The 22588-nt window shown below is 53.3% G+C and overlaps 7 protein-coding genes and 1 non-coding gene across 8 annotated transcripts; 3 read left to right on the top strand and 5 right to left on the bottom strand.

Annotated features, from left to right (window-relative positions):
* The first annotated feature begins 432 nt into the window (after window positions 1-432).
* Window positions 433-2119, top strand: SMAC4_01187 (uncharacterized protein). Its single transcript, XM_003350244.2, has 4 exons — window positions 433-935; window positions 996-1415; window positions 1485-1837; window positions 1916-2119. The coding sequence occupies exons 1-4, from the start codon at window positions 802-804 to the stop codon at window positions 1945-1947; spliced, it is 939 nt and encodes a 312-aa protein (XP_003350292.1). The 5' UTR covers window positions 433-801; the 3' UTR covers window positions 1948-2119.
* Window positions 2120-3354: 1235 nt separating this feature from the next.
* Window positions 3355-5256, bottom strand: SMAC4_13533 (uncharacterized protein). Its single transcript, XM_066091448.1, has 3 exons — window positions 5145-5256; window positions 4127-5088; window positions 3355-3899 (listed from the first exon to the last, which is right to left on the bottom strand). Exon 2 carries the CDS (start codon window positions 4941-4943, stop codon window positions 4140-4142), a length of 804 nt encoding a protein of 267 aa, XP_065946603.1. The 5' UTR covers window positions 4944-5088; window positions 5145-5256; the 3' UTR covers window positions 3355-3899; window positions 4127-4139.
* Window positions 5257-5503: 247 nt separating this feature from the next.
* SMAC4_01186 (uncharacterized protein) lies at window positions 5504-7023 on the bottom strand. Its single transcript, XM_003350243.2, has 3 exons — window positions 6797-7023; window positions 6031-6737; window positions 5504-5970 (listed from the first exon to the last, which is right to left on the bottom strand). Exons 1-3 carry the CDS (start codon window positions 6908-6910, stop codon window positions 5730-5732), a joined length of 1062 nt encoding a protein of 353 aa, XP_003350291.1. The 5' UTR covers window positions 6911-7023; the 3' UTR covers window positions 5504-5729.
* A 1271-nt stretch (window positions 7024-8294) lies between these two features.
* SMAC4_01185 (uncharacterized protein) lies at window positions 8295-10013 on the top strand (the record flags this gene model as incomplete). The annotated part of the gene is made up of 1 exon (XM_003350242.2): window positions 8295-10013. The coding sequence occupies one exon, from the start codon at window positions 8295-8297 to the stop codon at window positions 10011-10013; it is 1719 nt and encodes a 572-aa protein (XP_003350290.2).
* A 513-nt stretch (window positions 10014-10526) lies between these two features.
* Window positions 10527-10633, bottom strand: SMAC4_13532. The gene is made up of 2 exons: window positions 10596-10633; window positions 10527-10561 (listed from the first exon to the last, which is right to left on the bottom strand). It is a non-coding gene; the product is annotated as a tRNA-Gly (tRNA).
* Window positions 10634-11009: 376 nt separating this feature from the next.
* On the bottom strand, window positions 11010-14165 carry SMAC4_01184 (uncharacterized protein). Its single transcript, XM_066089552.1, has 4 exons — window positions 13365-14165; window positions 13171-13212; window positions 11898-13003; window positions 11010-11834 (listed from the first exon to the last, which is right to left on the bottom strand). The coding sequence occupies exons 1-4, from the start codon at window positions 13552-13554 to the stop codon at window positions 11463-11465; spliced, it is 1710 nt and encodes a 569-aa protein (XP_065946602.1). The 5' UTR covers window positions 13555-14165; the 3' UTR covers window positions 11010-11462.
* Window positions 14166-15678: 1513 nt separating this feature from the next.
* On the top strand, window positions 15679-19313 carry SMAC4_01183 (uncharacterized protein). The gene is made up of 2 exons (XM_066089551.1): window positions 15679-16119; window positions 16723-19313. The coding sequence occupies exons 1-2, from the start codon at window positions 15926-15928 to the stop codon at window positions 18911-18913; spliced, it is 2385 nt and encodes a 794-aa protein (XP_065946601.1). The 5' UTR covers window positions 15679-15925; the 3' UTR covers window positions 18914-19313.
* A 104-nt stretch (window positions 19314-19417) lies between these two features.
* On the bottom strand, window positions 19418-22351 carry SMAC4_01182 (uncharacterized protein). Its single transcript, XM_003350239.2, has 2 exons — window positions 22120-22351; window positions 19418-22045 (listed from the first exon to the last, which is right to left on the bottom strand). The coding sequence occupies exons 1-2, from the start codon at window positions 22273-22275 to the stop codon at window positions 19706-19708; spliced, it is 2496 nt and encodes an 831-aa protein (XP_003350287.1). The 5' UTR covers window positions 22276-22351; the 3' UTR covers window positions 19418-19705.
* Window positions 22352-22588: the final 237 nt, after the last annotated feature.

Below are 22588 nucleotides of genomic sequence, written 5' to 3'. Positions count from 1 at the left end.
CAGTTGAGCTCATAGCAATTCAGCGTTGACATCGGCCTTCGCAACGCCGAACCAGACGCCGAATGCATATTCAGAGTCCACAAGCTTCTTGGAATCTACAAGCTGGGATATGCCGAGTGGCTTTCCACCCAAAAGTACTATCTCCAACCCTAGCCCGCATTAGCTGTCATCATACTGCGCATTGTAGTTCTTCCATCGTGGCATGGACTTGGAATCCTACCTGGGCAGACGGGTATGCTTACATAGTAGACTCATTTAGCGACTCGTTTCCTCCCTCCGAGGGAACTGCACATATTTCTGGTCTGGTCGACTGCAGGTCCTTGAATCAATAATCATGACAATGTGCGGTGCAGCCTTCCACGATGGCGTGCCAGGCTAAAAGTTAACGTTGTCCCGTAGTGCTTCCACTTGTTGACGTACGAAATAAAGTACTTGGGAAGAAACCCTTACCTATGAAGAGGGGATTGAGGAAAGGCCCCGCCAACCGCACCACAACCCCCAAGTAATCAACCACCCCCTTGCCCCGAAAAGTAAGGTATCATTCAATCCAAGGAAATTTCACGGGCTGGCAGCGAACCGTTTCTTGGCTAATCAGATCGTGCAAGAGCTAACCACTTTAGAAATTCGTCTCAATTGCCAAACAACAACCTGGAAGCCAAACAACGTAACTGCTTCCGCCAGTCCTTCCCACCACACTCCCCATTCGGCGCAATGTCGTTTCCCCGGTAGCGTTGCCTTGCCTTGCCTTGTTCCTCTTGTTTTTTTCCTGTCTCTTAATCATAACCCGTCCCGCATCTCATAATGGCCGCCCCTGCCACATCCGTCAAGGAGGTCATCCAGAAGAAGCCCGAGGGCCTGGACCTCTACGCCCGCTTCGCCCTGGCCGGAGCCCTCGGCTGCTCTGTCACGCACGGCGCCTTCACCCCCGTCGATGTGTACGTCTTCCCTACTGCCCCCTCCTGCTCGACTACTTGCTAATAGCCCCAACAATATAGAATCAAAACCAGGATCCAACTCGACCCTGCGACGTACAACCGTGGCATGATCGGCGGCTTCCGCCAGGTCATCAAGAATGAAGGAATCAGCGCGCTAGCTACGGGCTTCGGTCCTACGTTCACAGGCTACTTTGTCCAGGGCGCCTTCAAGTTCGGTGGTTACGAGTTCTTCAAGAAGCAGTCCATAGACCTCATTGGCATCGAGAAGGCCCGTCAGAACCGTACCGCCGTGTACTCCGTGTCCGCTGCTTCGGCCGAGTTCTTTGCTTCCGTCGCCCTTTGCCCCTTAGAGGCTACCCGTATCCGTCTCGTCTCTACTCCCGGCTACGCCAAGGGTCTAGTCGATGGCTTCACCAAGCTCCTGACTACCGAGGGAGTCGGCGCCTTCTACGCCGGCTTCGGACCCATCTTGTTTAAACAGTATGTTCTTCCCGGTCCCAGCCCACATTTGTTAAAGATCTGTTGGCTAACCTTCGTGCAATCATACAGGGTCCCATACACGGTTACCAAGTTCGTCGTATACGAGAAGGTTGCCGAGAACATCCTCGCTCAATTTGACAAGTCTAAACTCTCCGGTAGTGCCTTGACTGGTATTAACCTGGGTTCTGGCCTAATCGCCGGCTTTGCTGCCGCCATCGTGTCGCAGCCGGCCGATACGATGCTTTCCAAGATCAACAAGACCAAGGGACTGCCCGGTGAGAGCACCGTCTCCCGTCTCGCCAAGATTGCCCGCGAGCTTGGCGTACGCGGCTCCTTTGCCGGTCTCCCCACGCGTCTCTTCATGGTGGGCGGGTTGACTGCCGGGCAGTTCGCGATATACGGCGACATCAAGAAAGCTCTCGGTATGTTGTTTATGACTTTGTCCCCTCCGTATATGCCCGCAGCGATATTTCAGACTGCTAACCTCGTCCTCATCACAGGTGCTACGAATGGTGTGGAAATCGCTAAATAAACGTTGATGAGAATGATGGGGTAAAGACCAAACGGGTCGTACATATACCAGTTGCTTATAAATTTCTTTCAGGGCGTGCTTGTTCCATGCAGCGAGCGTCTATTACAACACAATGCCAATCCTACAATTCTCCTCTACCGATTGATTACATTGTTAATACATCCATCCCCCTTGGTGGTGGTGGCCGCCGCTGGTGCATAGATAGATACGACTCCTAGAAACCCTCTGGGCGCCGCACATGGACTCTAGGTCTTAGGAACTGAAGCTGTCTCCTGTACCTGAGTGAGGTCTGTCCCATTTTGCACGATCATTGATCAAGCCACAATGTCGGCATGGTGTGTTAAGTGCCTCTGTGGGTATATTCGATGGTTATTGTGCCCGCAATGCGCGCGGGCTTTGTCACTGGCGGGTCGGCGCTTGGCCGTTGCCACGAGAGGGAATATCGGCAACTTACGTGGTGCTCTTAGCAGTCAGTGGCTTTGCCCCCAGAGTGAGTCTCTGGACGATTCGACTAGTGACCAATGCAACAGGTCCGGAGGGGTTGGTTGGTCAGCCTTCAATAACAAAGAGAAAAAGACTAGCACCCAGCCCAACTCTCTACCTCGAGAATCTTGATAAGCTCTCCTCGTAATAGTTCGGTCTCGCCGTTAGGTAGGTACGTTCGTTATGGCCGTTATGATCTGAGTACCGACCGAACAGCAGAAGATCCTACATAACCAAGCCTATCTATCATAAAGTCATCCTCCTTTACTACCGGCAGACAGACAGGTAATCGTCCTGGCCGACCTTGTGACGTGGACCAATTGCTTGGGTCCTTGCTTGGCCTATAGTAAGAAGAATTTCGAAACGCTTTCAACAAGAATAAGAGGTACCGAAGCGTCGGTTTCATAGCTTACACCTGCTTGGAAGCGCTGTTCTGTCACTGGAAAGAGCAACATTCAAGATCCCAGACACGGTAGTATCAATATGCCTTTAACGACGCCCCCGGCCCGATTGACCGACACTTAAATAAGCCAAGGAAGTGTTTAATGAGCAGCACGTCGCCAGTCCGCCGGAAGACATGCTGGGACGTTTATCGACTTGTTCGGTGTCTCACTCGATAAGTAAGTAGGATAATATTCAGAAACTATGCAAAATCGGGAAGCCAGTTTCTCCAATGCCATTGGGACGGTGCCCCCCTCTAGATCGATACTATCCCAAATTTCCTTAATAGTGCTAAATGCAGATCTCGTCCCTTTGGCTTCATGGAAAGTCCCGTTTTAGCTTCTCATATGGAGTCGTGGCGGTTCAACCTTAGCGATGTCCCCTGATGGCAAGTAAACAAAGGGAACGACAACATCCACAACTAACGACCGGTATGCGGTGGCATGGTCAATACTACGCCAGAATGAAACACCTCGACCATGTTTTGACTCTGTGGTTTATTCGTCTATATTCAGCGACCTATGTGCATTCGAACACCATAAATATGTAAAGTCAAGCGGCGTTATAGAGCAATACACAAAATTCGCTGTTTTCGCTTGCACCTCATGACTACCATACAGCCCATCAGTGAAGTCAACCCCAATCCCAAGCCATACATATCCGGTAATTGCTGCCGCTTTTCGGTCTACGTTCCCATATTGGAACCGACCAGAGTGACCCTTCAGCCAGTTTACACATCCCAGCCACAGGAACCCCAGTGCTGCTGGCCGCAACGAAAGGGCAGAGTTTCACCACATCCCCCAACCGGAGATCCATTGATTTTGACATACTCCTCCGCTCATGCACTCACATCTTCGGCGTCGTGACCTTTTCCACCCCCATACTGCCGTAACACAATAATCCTTATTCCTCATCAACTGACTGCGTTTCCAACGTCGGCGTAGCCTGTCTACTCGTCTGTCCGGCTGCACATACCCACAACACGCTCTGTAGTTGGAATGATCCAGAATGTGTAATTTAATTCCGTGCTGCTGCATTGGTTAGCGAGATTCTAAAGACGACACCATAGACATCTGTAAGGTTGGAAGAGGAGAGGAGGCTGACGGCCACAGAAAGCGACGGAATCACTTGTCAACCGTCCCAGCTGAACACAAGTAGGAAATCCCTATTACTAGAGAAGGTAGATAGCATCATTTTACCCGGAGTGTGTTGTGTCTGTTATTTGATGTTGGGAATTTTTGAGTGACAAACCCACCGAAGATTAGTTGTCAAGGTGCGCCATCCGCTGCTAGTTCCGCCATTGTCGGGGTAGGATAACTTATCCGAAGAAGACGGTGTCGATGAGACTCAACGCCTCCGAGCCGAAAAAAAAGCCTCCTGCGGCCAGCGTACCGCCACATCACGAAATACGGAACCCCTTCCAACGTTGCACCATGTCGTGGCGAATCTTCGACATAACCTCTGCCTAGGATGTGGGCGAGATTTTGTAGGGGATGGTAGAGCAACCGGTAGTGAGGATTCAGTTCAGGAGTAAAGATGTTACAATGTATGATGGTGTTGCAAAGTCGATAGCCGAGCTGGAGCGTGGGTTTGATCAACATGATCAGGAGTGGGTAGCATGAAAGTATTCCCAGACGAGGGTGGCCGGAGCAGGGGCATGGGACTAGGTCCCGTAGTAGGGAGTCATAATTTAGCGGTCGGTCGTGGAAGCTGTTATGACGTTGAGATCGATCTCGATTTCCACGAATTCTATCGTCAACGGCCAGCTCAATCCGAAGTAGCCCGTTGAAAAGTACTTCCTCTATGGCCTCGATGCCCGCGTTGTCATGCATGAAGCCGGACACGAAATCGGGGTACAGCAGGAAGAAACGTCCGCGTAGGGAGAGGTACCGAGTAGTTATTGGAAAACTGAACTCATCCACTGTTGCGAATATATAGAACGCCAGGGCCTGAGTGGCGGCGAAGAAAGCAACGCTGGCCGCCTTGGGCGATGGTGTATTCCACGCGATGGCACTATTGACTGTCGAGCATACATGGTGAAGGATGTTCGAAGATGATTGACTGAACGACATTTTGAACGGGATGTCGACAGAACGGACTGTCGTGGAGAGTTAGAGAGGGCGTTGTTGAAGCTGGCCCTCCCGTAACAGGAACTCATGCGCGGGTGGCCGGGAGCGAGGGCTTTGATAATGGCGAGACTATCGTAGTCCTGGTCACCTGCTTGTAATCGATCAGGTATGTGATCGCCAAAAATCACATTGAAAGACACTTACAGCTACTTTTCACTTTGGATTTGGCACACCCCGAATGCTGGTGTCCATGTGCACTCTCAAGAGCTTGATCTATGACAGCTACCGGACGGCGGCGGCAGTGTGTGTTACGTGTGTTGTGCATGCAAAACGGAGGCTAAAAGCAAAACCAAATGAGAAAAACTCAATGACACCCGATATAACAAGCGTTGTCGGCAATAGTGATGCGGTCGATGTTGATGTGTAGATGATATTTGTTACATCTGACCAAGTGAGAGTTGGCAAAACCTGATGGACGGGAAGAAGACATGATTTATTAGGTAGATCAGGATGATAACTGAGTACATGGTGGGCAACCATTGCGTCGAGGAAGGAAGGGGGACATGTAAGCTCTGGTAATGACACCACGAGAAACTCCTGCCCTTTGCAGGTTAAGGGCAAGTACGGCAAACTGGAAACAACAACCGACCAAGTAGTCGAGCTGACGCAGAAGGATGCAGTCAGTGGGAGAAGGAGCAATGAAGTAAAATTAGTAAGTGCCTATTCGACCACAATACTGATCAAGCGCTTGCCGCCGACGACCCGAATTGCGGAAAACCACAAACGCTCTTAAATAATCAGATCCCATATAACAAGGAAGGCGCAGAGTCCAGTAGCAGCAAAGAAGGTGTATCGAGCTGGACTGGCCCTGTTAGTGCTCTTCTTAAGCTCCTTGTTACCCTTGTCGACGCCCTCTGTGGTTTCGAAAGATTCGGAAACAAGCTGGTCAATATGCACCGACTGTGTCGTGAGATTGCTGACCAGCATGTTTTGCAGCTCTGAGATCTCGAGTAGTGATTGTTCGGCGGCCCTAAAACGCAGTTAGCCTCTGACGTAAACCTCGATAAGTCGCCCTGAATATTTTCCATACCTGACTTTGTCCAATGTGCTTTCGAAGTGCTTCACCATGTCCTGATTCCCCTTCTCAAACATTTGTATTTGTTCGTCCGTCAGGTCTTCTGTAGGCAACGACGATTTCCTCTCGTATTCATCAACCGGCAGATGAGACGCATTATTCCCCTGAGCCACGCTTCCGGATCGCCTCCGTGAGCCAAAGTCGTTTCCAGCAATGCTCCTCGCCTTGGCCAAGACGCTCCTGTTCTTTTCCATCTCCCGTGTTAACCTGGTCTCCATCATGGCCTGCTGCGTCCTTGCTGTCTCCTGCAGGCGCTGCCTCAGGTACCAGATAACACTCTCGCGATGTGCGCCCAGCTGACGTGCAACGGCCTCGGTAGCAGCATGTTCTTTGCTCTTTGAATTTTCCAGAGGGCCACCGCCAGCAGCCCAGGACCCCAATGCGCCCAGGCCGCGGGCATATTTCTTCTGGATCAGGGCGGTCTCGGTGCTCTGGCGCAGTTGTTCGGCGTCCTCGAGAGCTCGAATGCGGGCATTGAGGTCGCGCAGCGTCGCTTTGGCATTGGCATCAATCTCTTCGCGGTCACGATCGGTAAGGTAGACTGGTTGAGAAGAGCCGTTTCGAGCGGAGGTGTGAAGGTGCGTCTTGCGCGGAGCAGCAGTCGAGAGGTAGGCTTGACGGAGATTGCGAAGCTCGGAGTGTAATTGGGCGACAAGAGAGGTCTGGGGATGTACGTTAGAACAGTTCTGCGAAGGCGTCGGAGGTGGATAGGATGGCTCACGATTCTGTAAGCCTCCTTCAGGAACTCGTCGGCGGTATCAGTGGTAAAGGGTTTCGTGGGAGGTGCATCGTGGCCTTTGAGGAGCTCGTTGAAGGTGGAGCTAAGGTCCGCCATCGTGTGTGGAGGTTTGAATGTTTGTATTAAAAATTATGGTTGGCCTAGTGTCATTAGAGATCACCTGTCACGAAGGTCCGGATGTTAGTCCCCGAGGCCATCAAGGTGTCGCGATGTCAGAGGGAAGTTGAACTTGGAGACGGGACGATCCATGCTGCGCTGCCGCATGCTGTAGCTCAACGTGGCTGGAATGATGCCAAGCGATGACGGAGTGCATCAACATGGATGAGCAGTCAGTGGCTGGTGCTTTGGACGAGATGTGGCTTTGGCATATTCCGTGCCTGCCAAGCTGCGCGTCTTGCCGTTGTGGGGCATCGTTGGGGGGGCCCGACCAGAGCGGGAAAGCGGTAAAAACGGCACCGAAGTCGTCAAGCTCGGTGTTATTCCCGCCGTTTCTTGTCATTCCCAGAGACACCAACTCCAGCTCTCGATTTTGGAATAGATGGGACCATATCGATCCCCAGAGAGCAGTGATAAAAAGCTGCCTTAGATCACGAAAGTTGCTCGTATCGACGAATTCGGATGTTGATAATGAACGGACGTTGTTGGCCGTGGGCACGGTGCCCTCATGTCAAACTTACCTTTGCCCAGATTCATCTCTTCAACCACTCAAAGGAAAAGACACAAAGTGATCCATCCGCTCTATACGTTCCTCAAGTGACCTCCAACAATCGTCATGACCTCCAGACAGTCGGACATCCGTACAGTACGGATTGACAGGATTGGACGGATTGCTGACCGAGTTGTTAGTGATAAGCCCAACCACCTTCCTCCTCTGTCACGCTTAACAATCTTCAAAAAGACTGAATGGCAACCCCCTTGCGAGCGAATGGAGGCCGATCCAAAATCATGCAATGGGGGTTGCTCCGGGAATAAGACTCCACCGCCCGTCCAAAGTCTTTCTCTTTCACACATCGCCGTTCAACGGCCGTGGGGTTTTCTTGTATACCCATCTACATATCCGCCCCATCTACATATCCGCCCCTCACCTCCCCCCTTCCTCTTTTTGTCCTCTTCAAGATACCGATTAGGACTCGCCGCCAATGTGAACAGTGGCGGTGAGTTTTGCAATCCAGCATAAGTATCTTGGATCCTCGCTCCCTACATCTCATAGAGGTCGTCTGCTTCTTTTCCAACCTAAACCTAAAAAAATTAAACCACTCGTGGACCAAAACCGGAACCATCCAACATGAGTGGTTCCCGTCTTTTATCCGTCTCCTCCAAGACCTCAGTGGATCGAGGTATCGATTCCTCGAACTCAACAATAGCAACCACCGAAGAGAAAGACGGCATCCCAACAATATCACCGAGAAATGATCCCACGTCCCGACCACCGGATGGCCAAGACCCCGGCCCGAACCCGGACCCAGAATCATGAGCCACCATGACCTCCAACCCCAACTCCGACAACAACCCGGACCGCGACCCAGAAGCAGCCCTCACCCGCCTCCCCTCCGGCCCCGCCTACACCACCTTCCCCCCGTCCACCCGCAAATGGATAGTAACAATGATAACCTTCGCCGGCTTCATCTCGCCCATGACAGCAAACATCTACTTCCCCGTGCTCGACGCCGTCTCTCGCGACTTATCCATATCCCTCTCCAAAGCCAACCTGACGCTAACGACCTACATGATAATGCAAGCCTTTTCGCCGACGCTTTACGGTGATTTCGGCGACGCAGCCGGTCGTCGACCTGCTTTCATTATTTCCTTTTTGGTGTACATCTGCGCGAATCTGGGCTTAGCGCTGCAAAAGAATTACGCTGCGCTACTTGTGTTGAGGATGTTGCAGAGTTTTGGAAGCTCCGGGTCACTGGCGCTTTGTTACGCTGTGGTTGCTGACGTTGCGGTTTCTGCTGAACGGGGGAAGTACATGGGTTTTGTCAGTGCGGGGATTAATATTGGGCCCAGTTTGAGTCCCGTTGTGGGAGGGCTGATTGGGCAGTACTTGGGTTGGCACGCCATCTTTTGGTTTTGTCTAATATATACGGCGGTGTGGCTGGTCCCGTATGTGTTGTTCGTGCCGGAGACGTGCAGGAATGTGGTTGGGAATGGGAGCGTGAAACCGACGGTTTGGTGGAATATGACACTTTTGGAGTTTTTGAGGGCTCGGGCAAGAAGAAGACAGCAGCAGGCTACGGGGTCTGAGTCGGGGTCTGAAGAAAAGGAGGAGGAGGAAGCGAAATCACGGAAGGCAGAAAAAGGAAAAAGGCCGAAACTGCGCTTCCCCAACCCCTTCAACACCCTGCGCGTAGTCTTCAACCCCGACCTAGGCCTGCTGATCTTCTACGGAACGATTATCTACCTGGTATTCATCCTCATCTGCGCCACGCTGGGCACGCAGTTCGCCGACAGGTACGGGTATAACCAGCTGCAGACAGGTCTATGCTATTTACCGTATGGAATAGGCTGCACAGTCGCGGCTGTCGTGCAAGGCAGGATTTTGGACTGGAATTACCGCCGCTTGGCGAAAAAGATGGGCATGACGATCGATTATAAGCGCGGCGACGACTTGTCCAAGTTTCCCATCGAAAAGGCCAGGCTGCAGCCTGTTATTCCCATACTGGGTGTCGGTGTGCTAGCGACCATCGGGTATGCCTGGGCGTTGGAGACCACCACGCATGTAGCTGGCCCTTTGGTACTGTTGTTTGTCGTCGGCTTATGCGTGACAGGCAGTTTTAGTCTGGTGAATACCCTCGTCGTGGACTTGTACCTGGAAGCGCCAGCGACGGCGGTGGCGGCGACGAATTTGGTGCGGTGTCTGTGCGGCGCGGGCGCGACGGCGTTTATCGATGCCATGTTGCAGAAGATGGGGGTGGGTTGGACGTTTACGTTTTGGCCGCTGGTGATGGTGGTGTTTAGTCCGGTTATTTGGGTGTTGATGACGAGGGGGCCCGGGTGGAGGGCGCGGAGGAAGGCGAGGTTTCAGAGGGAGAGGGAGAGGAAGGAGGGGAAGGAGAGGTCGGCTAATGAGGGGAGTTTAAATATCTGCGATGGTTCTTCAGCGAGAGTTGAGAAGACGGAGGAGGGTGAAAGGGAGAAGAGGGTGGAGGATGGGATACCTGTGACTGAGGGGAAGAAGGGGGAGGGCTCAGGGAGCTAGATTCCTTTGTGGTGTTTTCGGTGTTGTGATACCTTGCATTATTCATGTTGAGCGTTTGGGGTTTTCTTTTTGGCTTGCTGTTTATGATGGTGATACCACAAAGCACAGAACACCGATGGTTTTGATGGATAGAAAGGGGCTACGCATTGACGATGATTACTGTTTGAATGAAGGATAGGGAGGAACCAATAGAGCGATGAGACATGGACATACACATATAGATCGACGGTCCTAATAATCGTTACTAAAAAAAAGTCATAGTATTGTCATCACAGCTGGTCATAATCTCATAATACCGACGAGTTACTTACCCATCTACATCCGTTCCTTCATATCTAAAAGTCAACCTCAGCGCAACATACGTCCTAACCCTCCAAGTCTCTCGCGACCTACAACTATCGCCTCAAGCCCCCAAAAACAACCGCAATCAAAGGATAAAAATAAGAGCAACAATCTGGGTATCTTGCACACCCTTCAGACCCAAGACGGGAGGTGCAAAAAGAAAAAGAATTATGCTAGAGCCGGGATTCGCACCCGGGTCTCCGCCTGAATCTCCTTACCTGGTCCTTTTCGGGATCAGTTTGGGAGGGCGACGAGTTAAACTACTACTCCACTCTAACTTTTTTTTTTTTCTTTTTAGTTGTGTATTGCTGTTGTTAAAGGTAGGGGCTTGGTCTTGCTGGTTATAAACCCAGGTGTAAGTGACGGACGGGTAGGGGCCTGCCGTGTTTGCCTGTGCCTGAGGTGGTGAATGGTGAATGTGAAGGGGAAGTGCCGGTCTCCGACTGCCGGGCGGCGGCGGTGATGCTAGCTGGTTAGGTTTGGAGGTTTTGTTTTCATCCGAAGGTGTTGTTGGCTCCGTCCGTGTCTGATATGGCTGTTGCTCTGTGCCCGGATATCTGCAATAGTTGATAGCAGTCGGATACTGGAAGCTAGAGATCATGATATTCTGATCGTCAGTCAGCATTCAACTATTCATCATATCGCCAGTCGACATTCAGCTATTCATCATATTCACTACCGAAACCAACAATTAGTGAAGCCACAAATGCATTGCCTTCTCAATTTGAACCCATCCGAAACGCAAAGTCTTCCGCTCTATCTACCATCTTCGCTTATCAACAAAGGGTATCATCAATATTATGTACTTGAACCAGTATCTCGCCCATATTTCGTCCACTCTTTCGGCCGAGGCCACCAACCCAAACCCGCAGCCCTCTTCGTTTATACCAACCACCTTTTCTCAAAACCATCCCTTGCCATCCCATCCCGCTCATGAATAAAACCCATCATAACCTCCTCCATTAGCATCATATTTCCCTCATCCCCATTACCTTCCTCCGCAGTGCTCGGTATGACCCCTCCCTGGTGTCATGCTCCCCAAGTCTTCGCCTCACGCTGCTCCAACCCCTTGCCAAAGCCTCTCAACTCTTCATAAGTCAAAGCTTTTTAGGCCATCAACCTCTCCGTCGTCGAAACTTTATCCCACCCATGCGGCCCCGGCGCCTCAAACACGCCCCTCTTGCTGAGAGTCAGTCCAAGACCCTTATGCACCTCCACCTGGAACGGCGCAAACGGTCTCGCCTCGCCATCGATGCTAATCACGCCGTTCGGGTCCTGGTACCGGGGCGTCAACCGGAAAGCGGACACTTTGCGGTAAGAAACCAGGGGGTTATCGAAGAAGTGACCAGATTCGACAGAAAGTTGCATGTTGATGTTCTTCCAGAGAGAAATGTCGCCGTCGGTGGTGATCAGATCTAGCAAGCCGTCGTTGGCGAGGGCGGCGGAGAAGAAGTTGGCGTCTGGGGCCATGTAGGCCATCTGTTGGGGTTTTGTTAGCATGGCATGTCTGTAGGAGCAAAAGGAAAAGTGGGTAAAACGTACGTTACCGGCATAAAAACTGCCCAACTTCTCGTGAGGAACCACCTCCCAATCCTCTGGCAATTTATCATTCACCGTGCCGAACCTTAAGCCCGGCATCCCCCCCTCTTCTCCCTCCTCTCCTGCACCATCCTCTTCCCCAAGCCCATCCCCGCTAGCTTCCCCGTTCTCAACTTCCCCTTCCGTGCTCCTCACCCCCCTAGCATAATGCCCCTTAATCTCCCCCTTCCCATCCACCTCCACCTTCATCGCCACATCACATGGATACGTCTTCTTCCTGATGGCCAGCGTCAAGAACCCGTACGTGAACCTCGCCGCCCCCATCCACCTCAGATGTTCCGTCGTGATATCCAGATCAGCAATCATGCCGTACGCCTGACTCAAGAAGCTCGTCAGGCGCTCTCCATCCTGCAACGTGACGCTGCACAGGTCCAGCTTCGTCGGCACGCCCTTCACAATCGCCAGCGCCGCCAGCGAAGGGCGGTGCGTGCCGTACAAGTTGCAGGACATGGCGTTTCCGGAGCCGCAGGGGATGTGGCACACTGCTACCCTCGCCAAAGCACGGCGGGCGTCGGATCTCTTGGAAAGACCATTGAAAACTTCGTGTGGTAGGCCGTCGCCGGAGCAAGGGACTGCGATGTCGTACTGGGATATGTCGAGGTCTTGGGACAGGGTGACGGCTTCACCCGAGTAAGTGGTGCGGATGATGGTGAGCGGCATGCGGGCCGCTTCGAAGATGGGACGGACTTCCTTTTCGAAAATCTTGTCAGCGCCGCCTGGGCCAGCCTGGGGGTTGACGAGAACCCAGGCGCGCTTTCGGCGTTGGATGGGCGCGGGGTAGGCGAGGTCGAGAAGGCGGGAGACGAAGGCGTCCAGCGTGGCGGCCGAGGGCGATAGAATGGTGGGGGACAAAAGTGATTCGCGCTCGGGAGCTTGGGAGGGAGCTGAGGGGAGAGGGAACTCGAGTTGGCGGACGATAAGTTGATGCTTCTTGGGTGATGTCTCTTCGGCGAAGTCGATGCGGAGGTAGTTGCGGTCTGGGGTGATGTAGGCCCAGAGGATGTTGTAGAACGGGACGGACCCCGGAGGAAGACGACGCGGAGGGGTGACTGTGGAGGAGGGGAAGAACGGGGTTAGTATGCCGTCGAGACCGTCGAGAGGGATGTAGTTTAGGAATCCGGTTGAGGTCTGGGCCTCTTCTTCCTTATCGGGCATTTGTGTGACTATAAGGAGGATTTCTTGTGTAAGAGGGACTTGATGCTTTTCAAATATATACCTGAACAACATGAACGTGACTTTTTGGTGGCAGCGGCATGCTCTGTTGTTGTACATGCGGTTGCGGTTAGTCTAAGGACGAACGTAGGTCTTATGAGGAAGAAGAGATGTCCAGTCCAAAGAAAGAGGATGTGTGGGTATGATGAAGGAGTGATAAGGTGAGTGATGTAAAGTATATGGAGGTTTGACACATACCTTGAATTACCAATTCACCTTTCTCGCAGGTGAGTGTGACGGCGGGCAGTTCGAGAATATCGACATTCTTTCCGGAAGCAGAAGAAGTTGCAGTGGCTTGCGATGTCACGGCCTGGATAGACGGCTCTTGTGCGCTCGTCTTTGCCATGGCCGCCGCGTGTTCCTCCTGTAATTGTCGGACGTCCCCCATATTCTCCTCTCTATGTGTCGCGATCCTCTTTCGACTTTCTTTGGTGTATATGGTTCCGTTTGTGAGACGGTGTCGGTCAAGGCAAGAACCTCAATGGATCCCGTGCCGAGCTATGCGCGGACGAGTGTACAAGTGGAATCCAATGTGGATGGCTGCGGGTGCCTTTTTTAGGCTTAACGGCAACGCGCGGATACCGGCAACTGCGGAGCTGATATGATAATGATGGGCCACAAAGAAGACGGAAAACACCAAATTCCAAAACCTCCAGAACATAACACTGAAGATGTTGTGGAAAAGTGAAACGTAAGAAGATGGTGAGTGGAAGAAAAAGATGGGATGAATTGCCCCGACTTGTTGCTGACTCGGCTCACTCGGGTCGTGCTCTCGGGCTCTTCTTACCAAAGCACCGTCCGTTGACAAGCAGTCTCACCCAAAAGCATTCCATTTGCTTGGGGACTTGGCTTGCTATCTTGAATCAGTCAGGGATGCCCGGCATTTGTTGAGACAGAGGCACCGTCGGCCCTCACTGGCTGACTGGCTGGACCAAAATCCCCGCTGGACCATTTTCACCAAGTTGTCAAGCTCTCTTCCAGCGGGTTGCAAAGTTCTCTGGTGAATATTAGCCTTTTCCCCTTCAGATCTGCCCCGCTTGCTTTTCTGCCGCCACAGTAGAGCATGTGGCGCGTGGCTTGGAACCTGCGGGTCGAATCCGGTGTGACACTGACATCGTCCATATGTAGGTAAAATACCGTAAATACACTGAGGGTACTGCCGGTACTTCTGGTTCCCAAAAGTGGAGTGAGTGCGGTCGTTTGACTCGTTTCTGATGACCCGCCCCTGGTTACCCAGGCCGCTAAAACCATAGGGCGTCCGTGCGTTTAATGGGGTGCCCTGCCGCTGCGGGTTACGGCTTACCCCTGCAAGTGGGCGTCCACATTTCGACGCAGGTACAGAACCGGTGGAAAGTGAGGTTCATCCAAACAAATTGCGGGTGAAGCGGGGATATTCGTTCGATGTTTTATCGATGGGGGTTGTGGTTGACCATTCAAAGGTTGTGAAACACCCCTTTTTTGTTTACCATCTCCATCAACGAACACCCTCCCGGTCGGTCCTCCCGTCATGTTTCGATCAACGGCCCCCTTCCCCCGTGCCAGCCAAGAAAAGACTGGAAGTACCTAGGCAGGAGAATATTGTCCGCTGATTACAGCTTCGGAAATGAAGACGAACAGAGAGAAAAACCGCAGATATGGTGAAGTGACGTCTTGCGATGGGCCAGAAATCAATAAACTAGCCCGCTGTAGGGGCATTTCAGCAGAACGAACAGGGGCAATGCCAAGTTTGTTTACACCACACTTACAGGACAGGACAGGACAGTATGGGGTAAACAGGGCTGCTAGTCCTGGATGGTTGCTGGGCAGCTGGGTTCGGTGGTGGGCGTCGATCCCGTCAAACCGCCCTCTGGTCACGTCTGGAGAAGAGCTCTGGAGTTTGAACGGTCCTGGATAATTTTGCATCAGACGGGATGGGCCATGGAGACGAGAGGCATCAGAGGAGCATTGGATGGAAACTACCGTATCTTTTCTCTTTTAGATGGCGCCTTCTCCCTTTTCCTCGCACAATATTCTTGGTGCAGGATCGTCCATTCCAATCTTCAGGTACCGCTTCCTCTCAGCCAATCACAACCGACACAGGCTGTTTCACCTTCACCCATCAACGACAGCCAACGGTTCACCAATTCAAACAAAATCTCGCAACGCGTTACACCAGTCCTCACTTTTGGATTGGACACAGCGTCAAGTCTGGGGGTCGTCGGAGAGCGAACCACTGGCCATACATACGGACAGGTACGACATTCAAACAATAAAGTTTATTTTCCCCGGCTTCACAAACACCAGACACGGTCATCTTATTCTCCGGGTCGCGGGAAACGGCCAGGCTTAAATATCGCCGGCCACCTCTCGACACCCTGGCAATCCGTCCACAGCCAAAAAAAAAAAAAAGCTGGAGAACCTCCAAACCCAAGCCTTTCATTCCGGGCCTCTTCACACTGAAACGCATCCCTGCTGGTCGGTTTGCAGACACTCGTTCAACATTCATTCATTCATTTTATATACAGTTGCCCATTCTTGGTCTCGACCTTGGACACTTCAATATTTAATATCTAATACAGTATCTGAAGCATCGAGCTCGGAGCCGCTCGTCTCCGCCTCCAGCTTGTTTATGCTCCAACCCGCACCGGCGCTTGACGATCTTGCAACCTGCCCGGCATAAGCGCAGAAGATCGAGGTCAGGAAGACGAAACTTGAAGCCTCGGCAACAACACGGACAAAGGAGCTTCCCAAACAGGATATCAACTGTTTAAAACCCGAAGATGCCCGCTCAACCCAAGCTCAATCCTCTCAGGCGCGCCCCCTCCACCAGATTCGAATTCCGCGACGACGACAGCGACAGCGACAGCGACGACTTTGACCAACCTCCATCTGCATCTGGGCATCACCCGGTTACAGGCTTAGGCATAAGCTTGAAAGGTCCTACGCCGCCCCCAGACACTGGAGCGTCTGGATAGTATGTATTTTTTTTTCTTCTTCTTCTCCATTATCCCATTCCAACATCTCAATGGCACATTCATTCCCTTGTCCCTTCCTGTTTCATGGGTCAGGAATTCTTCCGGTATTTTGCTGTCTGGTTGTCGTGGCTCAGCTGGAAAAGCTGAATCGATGCCCTTGACACAAGCTGCAGGGCGGATTCCTTCACTATGCGCTAGTTGCCTTTAGTAGTGGATTTACACGCCTGAGTTGGACAGCTTCCATCAGCCGTTGGTTGTTCGTGTTCGCTGTGCCACGATATGCCCGGTTGACAGGATGCTGCGCGCCTGTAGCTCACATGCCACTACTACCCCCCTTCCATCACCATGCACCATTCATCTACAATCTTGTCCCACCTTACCTGCTTCAACATTTTCTGTCAGCATCATAAACCAAGCGAGGCGTAGTCAAAAATCCTTGGAGAAGAACGACTGCTCTCCCTGATTTCTTTCAACTTAGCTCGCGCAATCCTCCTCTTCTCCCTTCAAACAAAGCTATCGATAAACCAACAAGCGCTCACCCAGTTGGGCGCTTTGACTGTTACAATCGCGGTAAAAACTAACCACTCTCCGGTGACTTATAGCGAGACCGTCCCGGTGCAACCCCCGCCCAGAAACCCGCGACGTCTCACAGTGCAACACAAGCAGACCTTCCGACCCACCTCGTCAGTCTATTCGGAGAACTCTCCTCCTCTTGCGCCCCACGACCCTGAACAACCTAGCACGCTGGCGTCCCATCACTTTCAACGCTATGGAGGGGGTGAGGAGATCTCGCCCCCCAGCTCGCCAGAGCCAAGCTATAGCCAACCCCGTCGACCTCCCGTTTTGCCACCAGGTGATGTTTCCCCGATCGAGGAGGAATATGAGGAAACGGCCCAAGGAGCTTTCGAACCTCAGCCCTATGGGAGGAACCAACACGCTCAACAGCACCTATACTACCCGGGTCCGGGCCCCCGCCCAGCTCCACCGAACCATGATGCCGCGCCAAGTATCAACATGATGCGCCGCGGTCAGCGCAAACTGTCTGACGCGGCCCTACGCGATACTCATGCGAATCGTGCACTCCCGTCCCAGCAAGCCCGGAATCCGGGACCGGGTTTTCCCATGTTTGATCCCGTGACTGGTGAACGTCTGGACAGTGCACATGGGCGTCCGCTGAACAGGCCTCTGCCGGGTGCGCCCTATGGGCCGGGTCAGGGATTCGCTCGCCAGCAGTCGCCGCCGCCGCTCGCAGGACCACAGCCGAGGATGGCTTCTGTTGGGGATAGGATGATGAGGATGGCGAGCCCCGAACCTCGAAACAGCCGCCCAGACCCGGCAGCAGGAGCTTTCACTGCCAATCGTCCAGGTTGGCGTGGACCAAGTGGGCGAACAGCTATCGTTGACCCTGTTCGTGATAATCCTGCGGTTCCTCCGTTAAGGATACCCGATCGCAATGGCAGACGGGTTGTTTCGCAGCAAGCCCCTGGACCCGGTCAAAGACCTGAGTTGTCTCTGGGAATTCCTAGACGGGATGAGATTCCCCCTCCACCTCGTGCTGGTGCACAGATGGGGTATGCGCCACGGGACCCCGGCCAGAGAGTCATGTCCTCGTCTCAGATACACCCGCAGTCCGCAACAACGCCGCGTCCTGTGAGAAGTCCAGTTTATCCGAACCCACCACATTCTGCCATCACCCCGCGAGGAGATGCGCCGTTCGTGGCAGCCCAGCAACTCCAACGGGACAGTACGGGTCCTCCCCCCCCTCCGAGGGCATTCTCCCCTGTTTCACCTACAAACACTTCCCCTGTGAACTACAGTCCACAGCCGAATTCGGTCCGGAGGAAGCCCACCCCGACCTACGCCAACCATCAACCTCAGGACTCTGTCTCCTCAGTTTATTCCCAGCAGCAACCTGAGGTGCTGATGCCAAAGCAGCAGCCTCATGCCCCCCAGCCTGCGGCTGCCAACCCGCCTCCAGCTGACGAACCCTGGATGCAACCCCCTTCGCGTTTCAGCGTGACTACCTATGCAACTAGCATCTCTACCACCGCTACCCCACGCGAGTCCCTGGACGATTTCCATCACAATAGGGACAGCCAGCCGCCGGTCCCCAGAATTCCGCAGCAACATCGTCCACAGAGCCCCAAGGAGGAAGAGCCGGCGCAATCCATCATGAACAGAAGCAGGCCCAAACTGGAAGGGTTCAATTACAACAAGAAAGACCAAGCCCCCATCGTTGTCTCCCTCAAAGACCAGATCATCTCGCCCTACGAAACAGTCGTCGAGCGTGAATCCCCCGCTGCCCGTGACCACCGAGCTGCTGCCATCGGCGTCGCAAACGGATCCAAGCCCGCCCCAAGACGCGTCTCCGCCACCCCCTCCGACGTGAACAAATCCCTGCCCCCCGCTCCTCCCGAGCTCGAAGCACTCAGTCTTTACAACGGCGCCGATGGCAAGTCGTCACCAAAATCACCCAAAGACCTTAGCGCCTCCGAGCGCGTAGCGCTCTACGACGCGCAGATCCAGGCCCTCGGCAACCGCCGCATCAACATCACCCGCTCTATCAAGCAGATGACGGAGCTGATGCCGACAGACAATATTTTGAACAGCGAGGCGGTCCGCCGTAAGCGCGAGGTGGAGAAGCAAAAGGTTGAGGCGCTCAAGACGGAGCTAGCGGAGGTGCAGAGGGAGATGTACGAGTTGGGATTGAAGCTGCATCGGGCGTATAAGAGGCAGGAGAAGGAGGCGAGCTTTGAGCCGACTACGTTGTGGGTTCGGAGGGTTACTGGGTGAGGTTTTATAAGATGATGTGATGGTGTGATGGTGGGCTATCCGATGCGTTTTCGGGAGTCGTGTTTAAGATAAGGATTTTTTTTCGTCACAGACCGGATGGATGGTTGGATGGGTTCTTTTGATGTTGTCTTTTCTTCCCGTGAGGAATATGCTACCAGCGAGCGGGCAGCACAGCAGTTCCGCGGTGCGGTACAATGGAGTTTATGAGTATTTTTATACATTTCTTTTGTTATTTTGGTGATATCAAATGTTAATCAGTCACCTTTGTATCTATCTGTATTTGTATGGATGGCATTTGGCGCAGTTAGGCATGATGTTGACGGAGAATTAAAAATGATTAAAGGGTTTTGGAATCTGCGTCCGGATCACTTATAGTTTCTAAACGAAATAATGGGTTGAGGTTGTTGGATGGTCTTATTATCAAAGGGGTCGTCATTGCATCATTTCTAAAAGTAAATAACTGCCCACCCCCCGCTGTTCCATCTCCATGCAATATGAGTGTGGTCAAATTATTACATCTATAGTACCATTGCTCTTCTGATTTCATTCGCTTTTTCCATGTTAGCTACCCTTTTAAGAGACGAGAAAGAAAAAAACTACGCATTCGCCACTTCGTTCAAGTCCTCCCTTTTAGGTCTTTCTGAGAAGGACACGGAGCAACTTACAAAACAAGGCAAAATAAGACATACGTGCCAACGCCATTCTGATGCTTTCGAAACCAACATCTACCCCCCGGCCTCGCCGACCACGTCCGGTGGGTATCAGACCACAGAACTTGAAGTCCCTGACCTACTAAGCAGTTCCAGTTCCAGTTCCAGCCACTACTACCCCCTCCATAGGCGTCCCAGAGCCATCACTACCACTGGCCCCAGCAGTAGTCAACTGCTTACTACCATTCATCTCCTCATAAAATTCCAACGTCAAGGCCGCCAAAAAGCACGGCACCTCCCCCCTTTCCCTGACCCAAAACCGGATATTATCCGCAATCTTATTCGCAAACTCACTCCTCGGTCCTCCGCCCACCTTCATCGTGCCCTTCTCCCCGTCAAAAACGATCGAGTTCTCATGCTCCTCCGTCTTGGAAGGGTAGTAAACACTTTCCACCCGCATCTTGCCGCCGGGGATGAACGTGACGGTCCACCCGAGCGTGCTGAACACGGCTTCTTTGAACTCGGCAGACTTGGCGGTCCATACCTGCTTAAGCCGGTCGGCGCGTTTCTGAGCCGAGGCCGTCTCGGCTTGCGCCGCCTGGATGTCGCGCTTGAGGGCCGCGATTTGCGTGGCGGGGACGGTGGCGAAGAGCGTCGGTTGGCGCTCGAGGTGGGACAGCAGTTCGGCGTTTTCGAGCTTGAGGGCTTTGAGGGTGTCGGTCTTGATCTTTTCGTATTCCGAGGTCGGGTTGTCGCGCAGGGAGAGGATGCGGGTTTTGAGCTGGTCTTTGGCGGCCGAGAGCTGGGAGGAGAGCACTTCGTGCTCCTTTTGGAGGATGCGGTGGGCGGTTTGCAGGTCGGAGAACTCGGATTGGAGCTTGCGGTTCTTGCGGGCCAGCTGGCCGAGTTGTTCGGACTCGACGTCGTCGGTCTCGTCGCGGGACCGTTTGGTGCCGAGAAGGTGGTGGCCGACGGGCTGGACGGGGCTGGTGGTGGCAGACTCGAGGGAGGTCAGGTCGGCATGGAGGGTGTTAACCTCCTCTTTGTACTTGTCGACGAGATCTTCGAGCTCTTGGATCCGCTTGGCCTTTTGCTCGTCAAGCTGCTCAGGTTGCATGGTGACGTCTTCCATGTCGAAGGTCTTGAGCTGGGCGCGCAGGTATTCGACTTCCTTGACGGCCAGGGCGCGTTGCCTGTCGAGACGGGCGCGGGCCTTGTCGTTAGCAGTGGGACCGCTGGTCGCCCGGAGTTTCTCGATTTGTTCGAGGAGTCTGGCCTTCTCATCCTCTAACGACTTGATGATGTTATCACGGTCGGCAATCTCTGGCTGGAGAGCACCCAGCCGCTCGGTGAGCGAGGCAGAGCGGAAGCGCTCCTCTACCAACGACCTTGCCACGGCTTCAGGTGAGTGGAACTCGACCGGACCCTCTGAGTTCGATTCGAGGTACGCGGTCCATGACCTTCTTTCATTCTCCAGTCTTAGACGTTGCCTTCGTTCCTCGGCCAGCTCCGTCTCCAGAGTTTGCGCCGCTTCCAACTTCCTCTGCAGTGTCCGCTTCTCTTCCTCTACCACCTCCACGGCCTTGTGAATCTGTCGCAGGTGCTTGAGCTCTGTTATCTGCTCGCGGTTTTTGGACTCGAGCATCCGAATGTGACTGACTTGGTCCGAGAGCTCCCTGCGGATCACGGATACTGTCTCGGCATCGCCTGTGTGAGCTTTAAGTCGAAGCACCTCGGCTTCGAGTTTGCCTATCGTGTCGTCTCGCTCTGCCAGTTGGGCATTGAATTTTTCGAGGGTATCATTTCGTGTTCTGTTCTCCTCCTCTGCTTCTTGAGCAGTCCTCTGTAGCAGAGCAACCTTGGCCTTCAATTCGGCAGTTTCTCGCTCCGCTAGTCTTGCCGCATCCTCCTTGCTAGCCTTCAACTCCTCAACTTGTTCTTGAAGTAATCTGGCCTCTTCCTGTGCTTCCCTTGTCTGCGCATCGAGTTCTCGTTTTTGGGTCTCCTTCTTGGCTCGTAGGGCGTCCAACTCAGCTTGGAGCGATTCGGCATGTCGCAGCGCCTTGGACTTTTCGGCATCGGCGGCCTGTTTTGCTTTGAAATCCTCCTCAGCGCGTCGTCGGATATCGCGCATCTCGTTGTCCATCTGCAGTCGCGCCAACTCCTTTTCCTGCTCATAGTTGTTGATCTGGTAGCTGAGAGTGCCGACCTCGGCCTTCAGCTCTTCGATGCGCCGCCTCTGGGCTTCGTACTCTGCAGCATCTGGAGGCGCGATATTTTCCTTGCTGCTATCGCGCGTCTGGTTCGTAGAGCTGGCCGCAGTTTCATCGTTGGCAGGCGGCGGTGATGGCCCGGTCGGTGTACGACCTTGCCGCGAACTCGAACGGCTCAAGTTGGTAATCGAGAGCGGAATGTGAGAATCGCTGATGACGTTGGAGGTGAAAGACGGCTGAGCACTAATCGAAGCACGAAAACCTCCCGGCTACATAGGGGAATTCATTAGCATCATTTCGTCTGGGATGGATCATGTTCAATTTGCGACAGGCAGAAACGTACCCTGGGTCCTCTGAGCGTTGTCTGCGGGCGTGGGATGGCGCTGGCTCCAATGCTGGCACGAAACTGCCCCTGCGGACCTGAGGGGCCGCTTACAGAGCCGCGTCGTGAGGGCGGCTTGCCCTGACCGGGCTGAGGGATTGACGACGGCGGCGGCATGGCGTGAAAAGCGCAGTCGGCGTGTGGACTGGCGACATGCGACAAAGTGACTGCAGGTCGGTGTTTGATGTTGTGTTTACTTTGAGATCGCGGTCGCGGCGTCAAGATTACTAGCGCTTCCCCAATTGCTTGGAGACCAGTGGTGCAGTGGCTCTGTTGGTGGGCTTAACAATTGTTTTAGTGGACCCAGCATGGAAACCGGTCTGCCAAGATTGGAGGCTTCAAAGAACACACTGACAAGGGCAGCTAGGACCAGGGGAAATGGGAAACGGTTCGCGACGTCAGTCTGGAGAACCTGGCAGGTACAAGGGGG

This window comes from Sordaria macrospora, chromosome 3, assembly GCF_033870435.1.
Source record: "Sordaria macrospora chromosome 3, complete sequence".
Lineage (NCBI taxonomy): Eukaryota > Fungi > Ascomycota > Sordariomycetes > Sordariales > Sordariaceae > Sordaria > Sordaria macrospora.
This window is presented reverse-complemented; position numbering and strand designations above follow the sequence as displayed.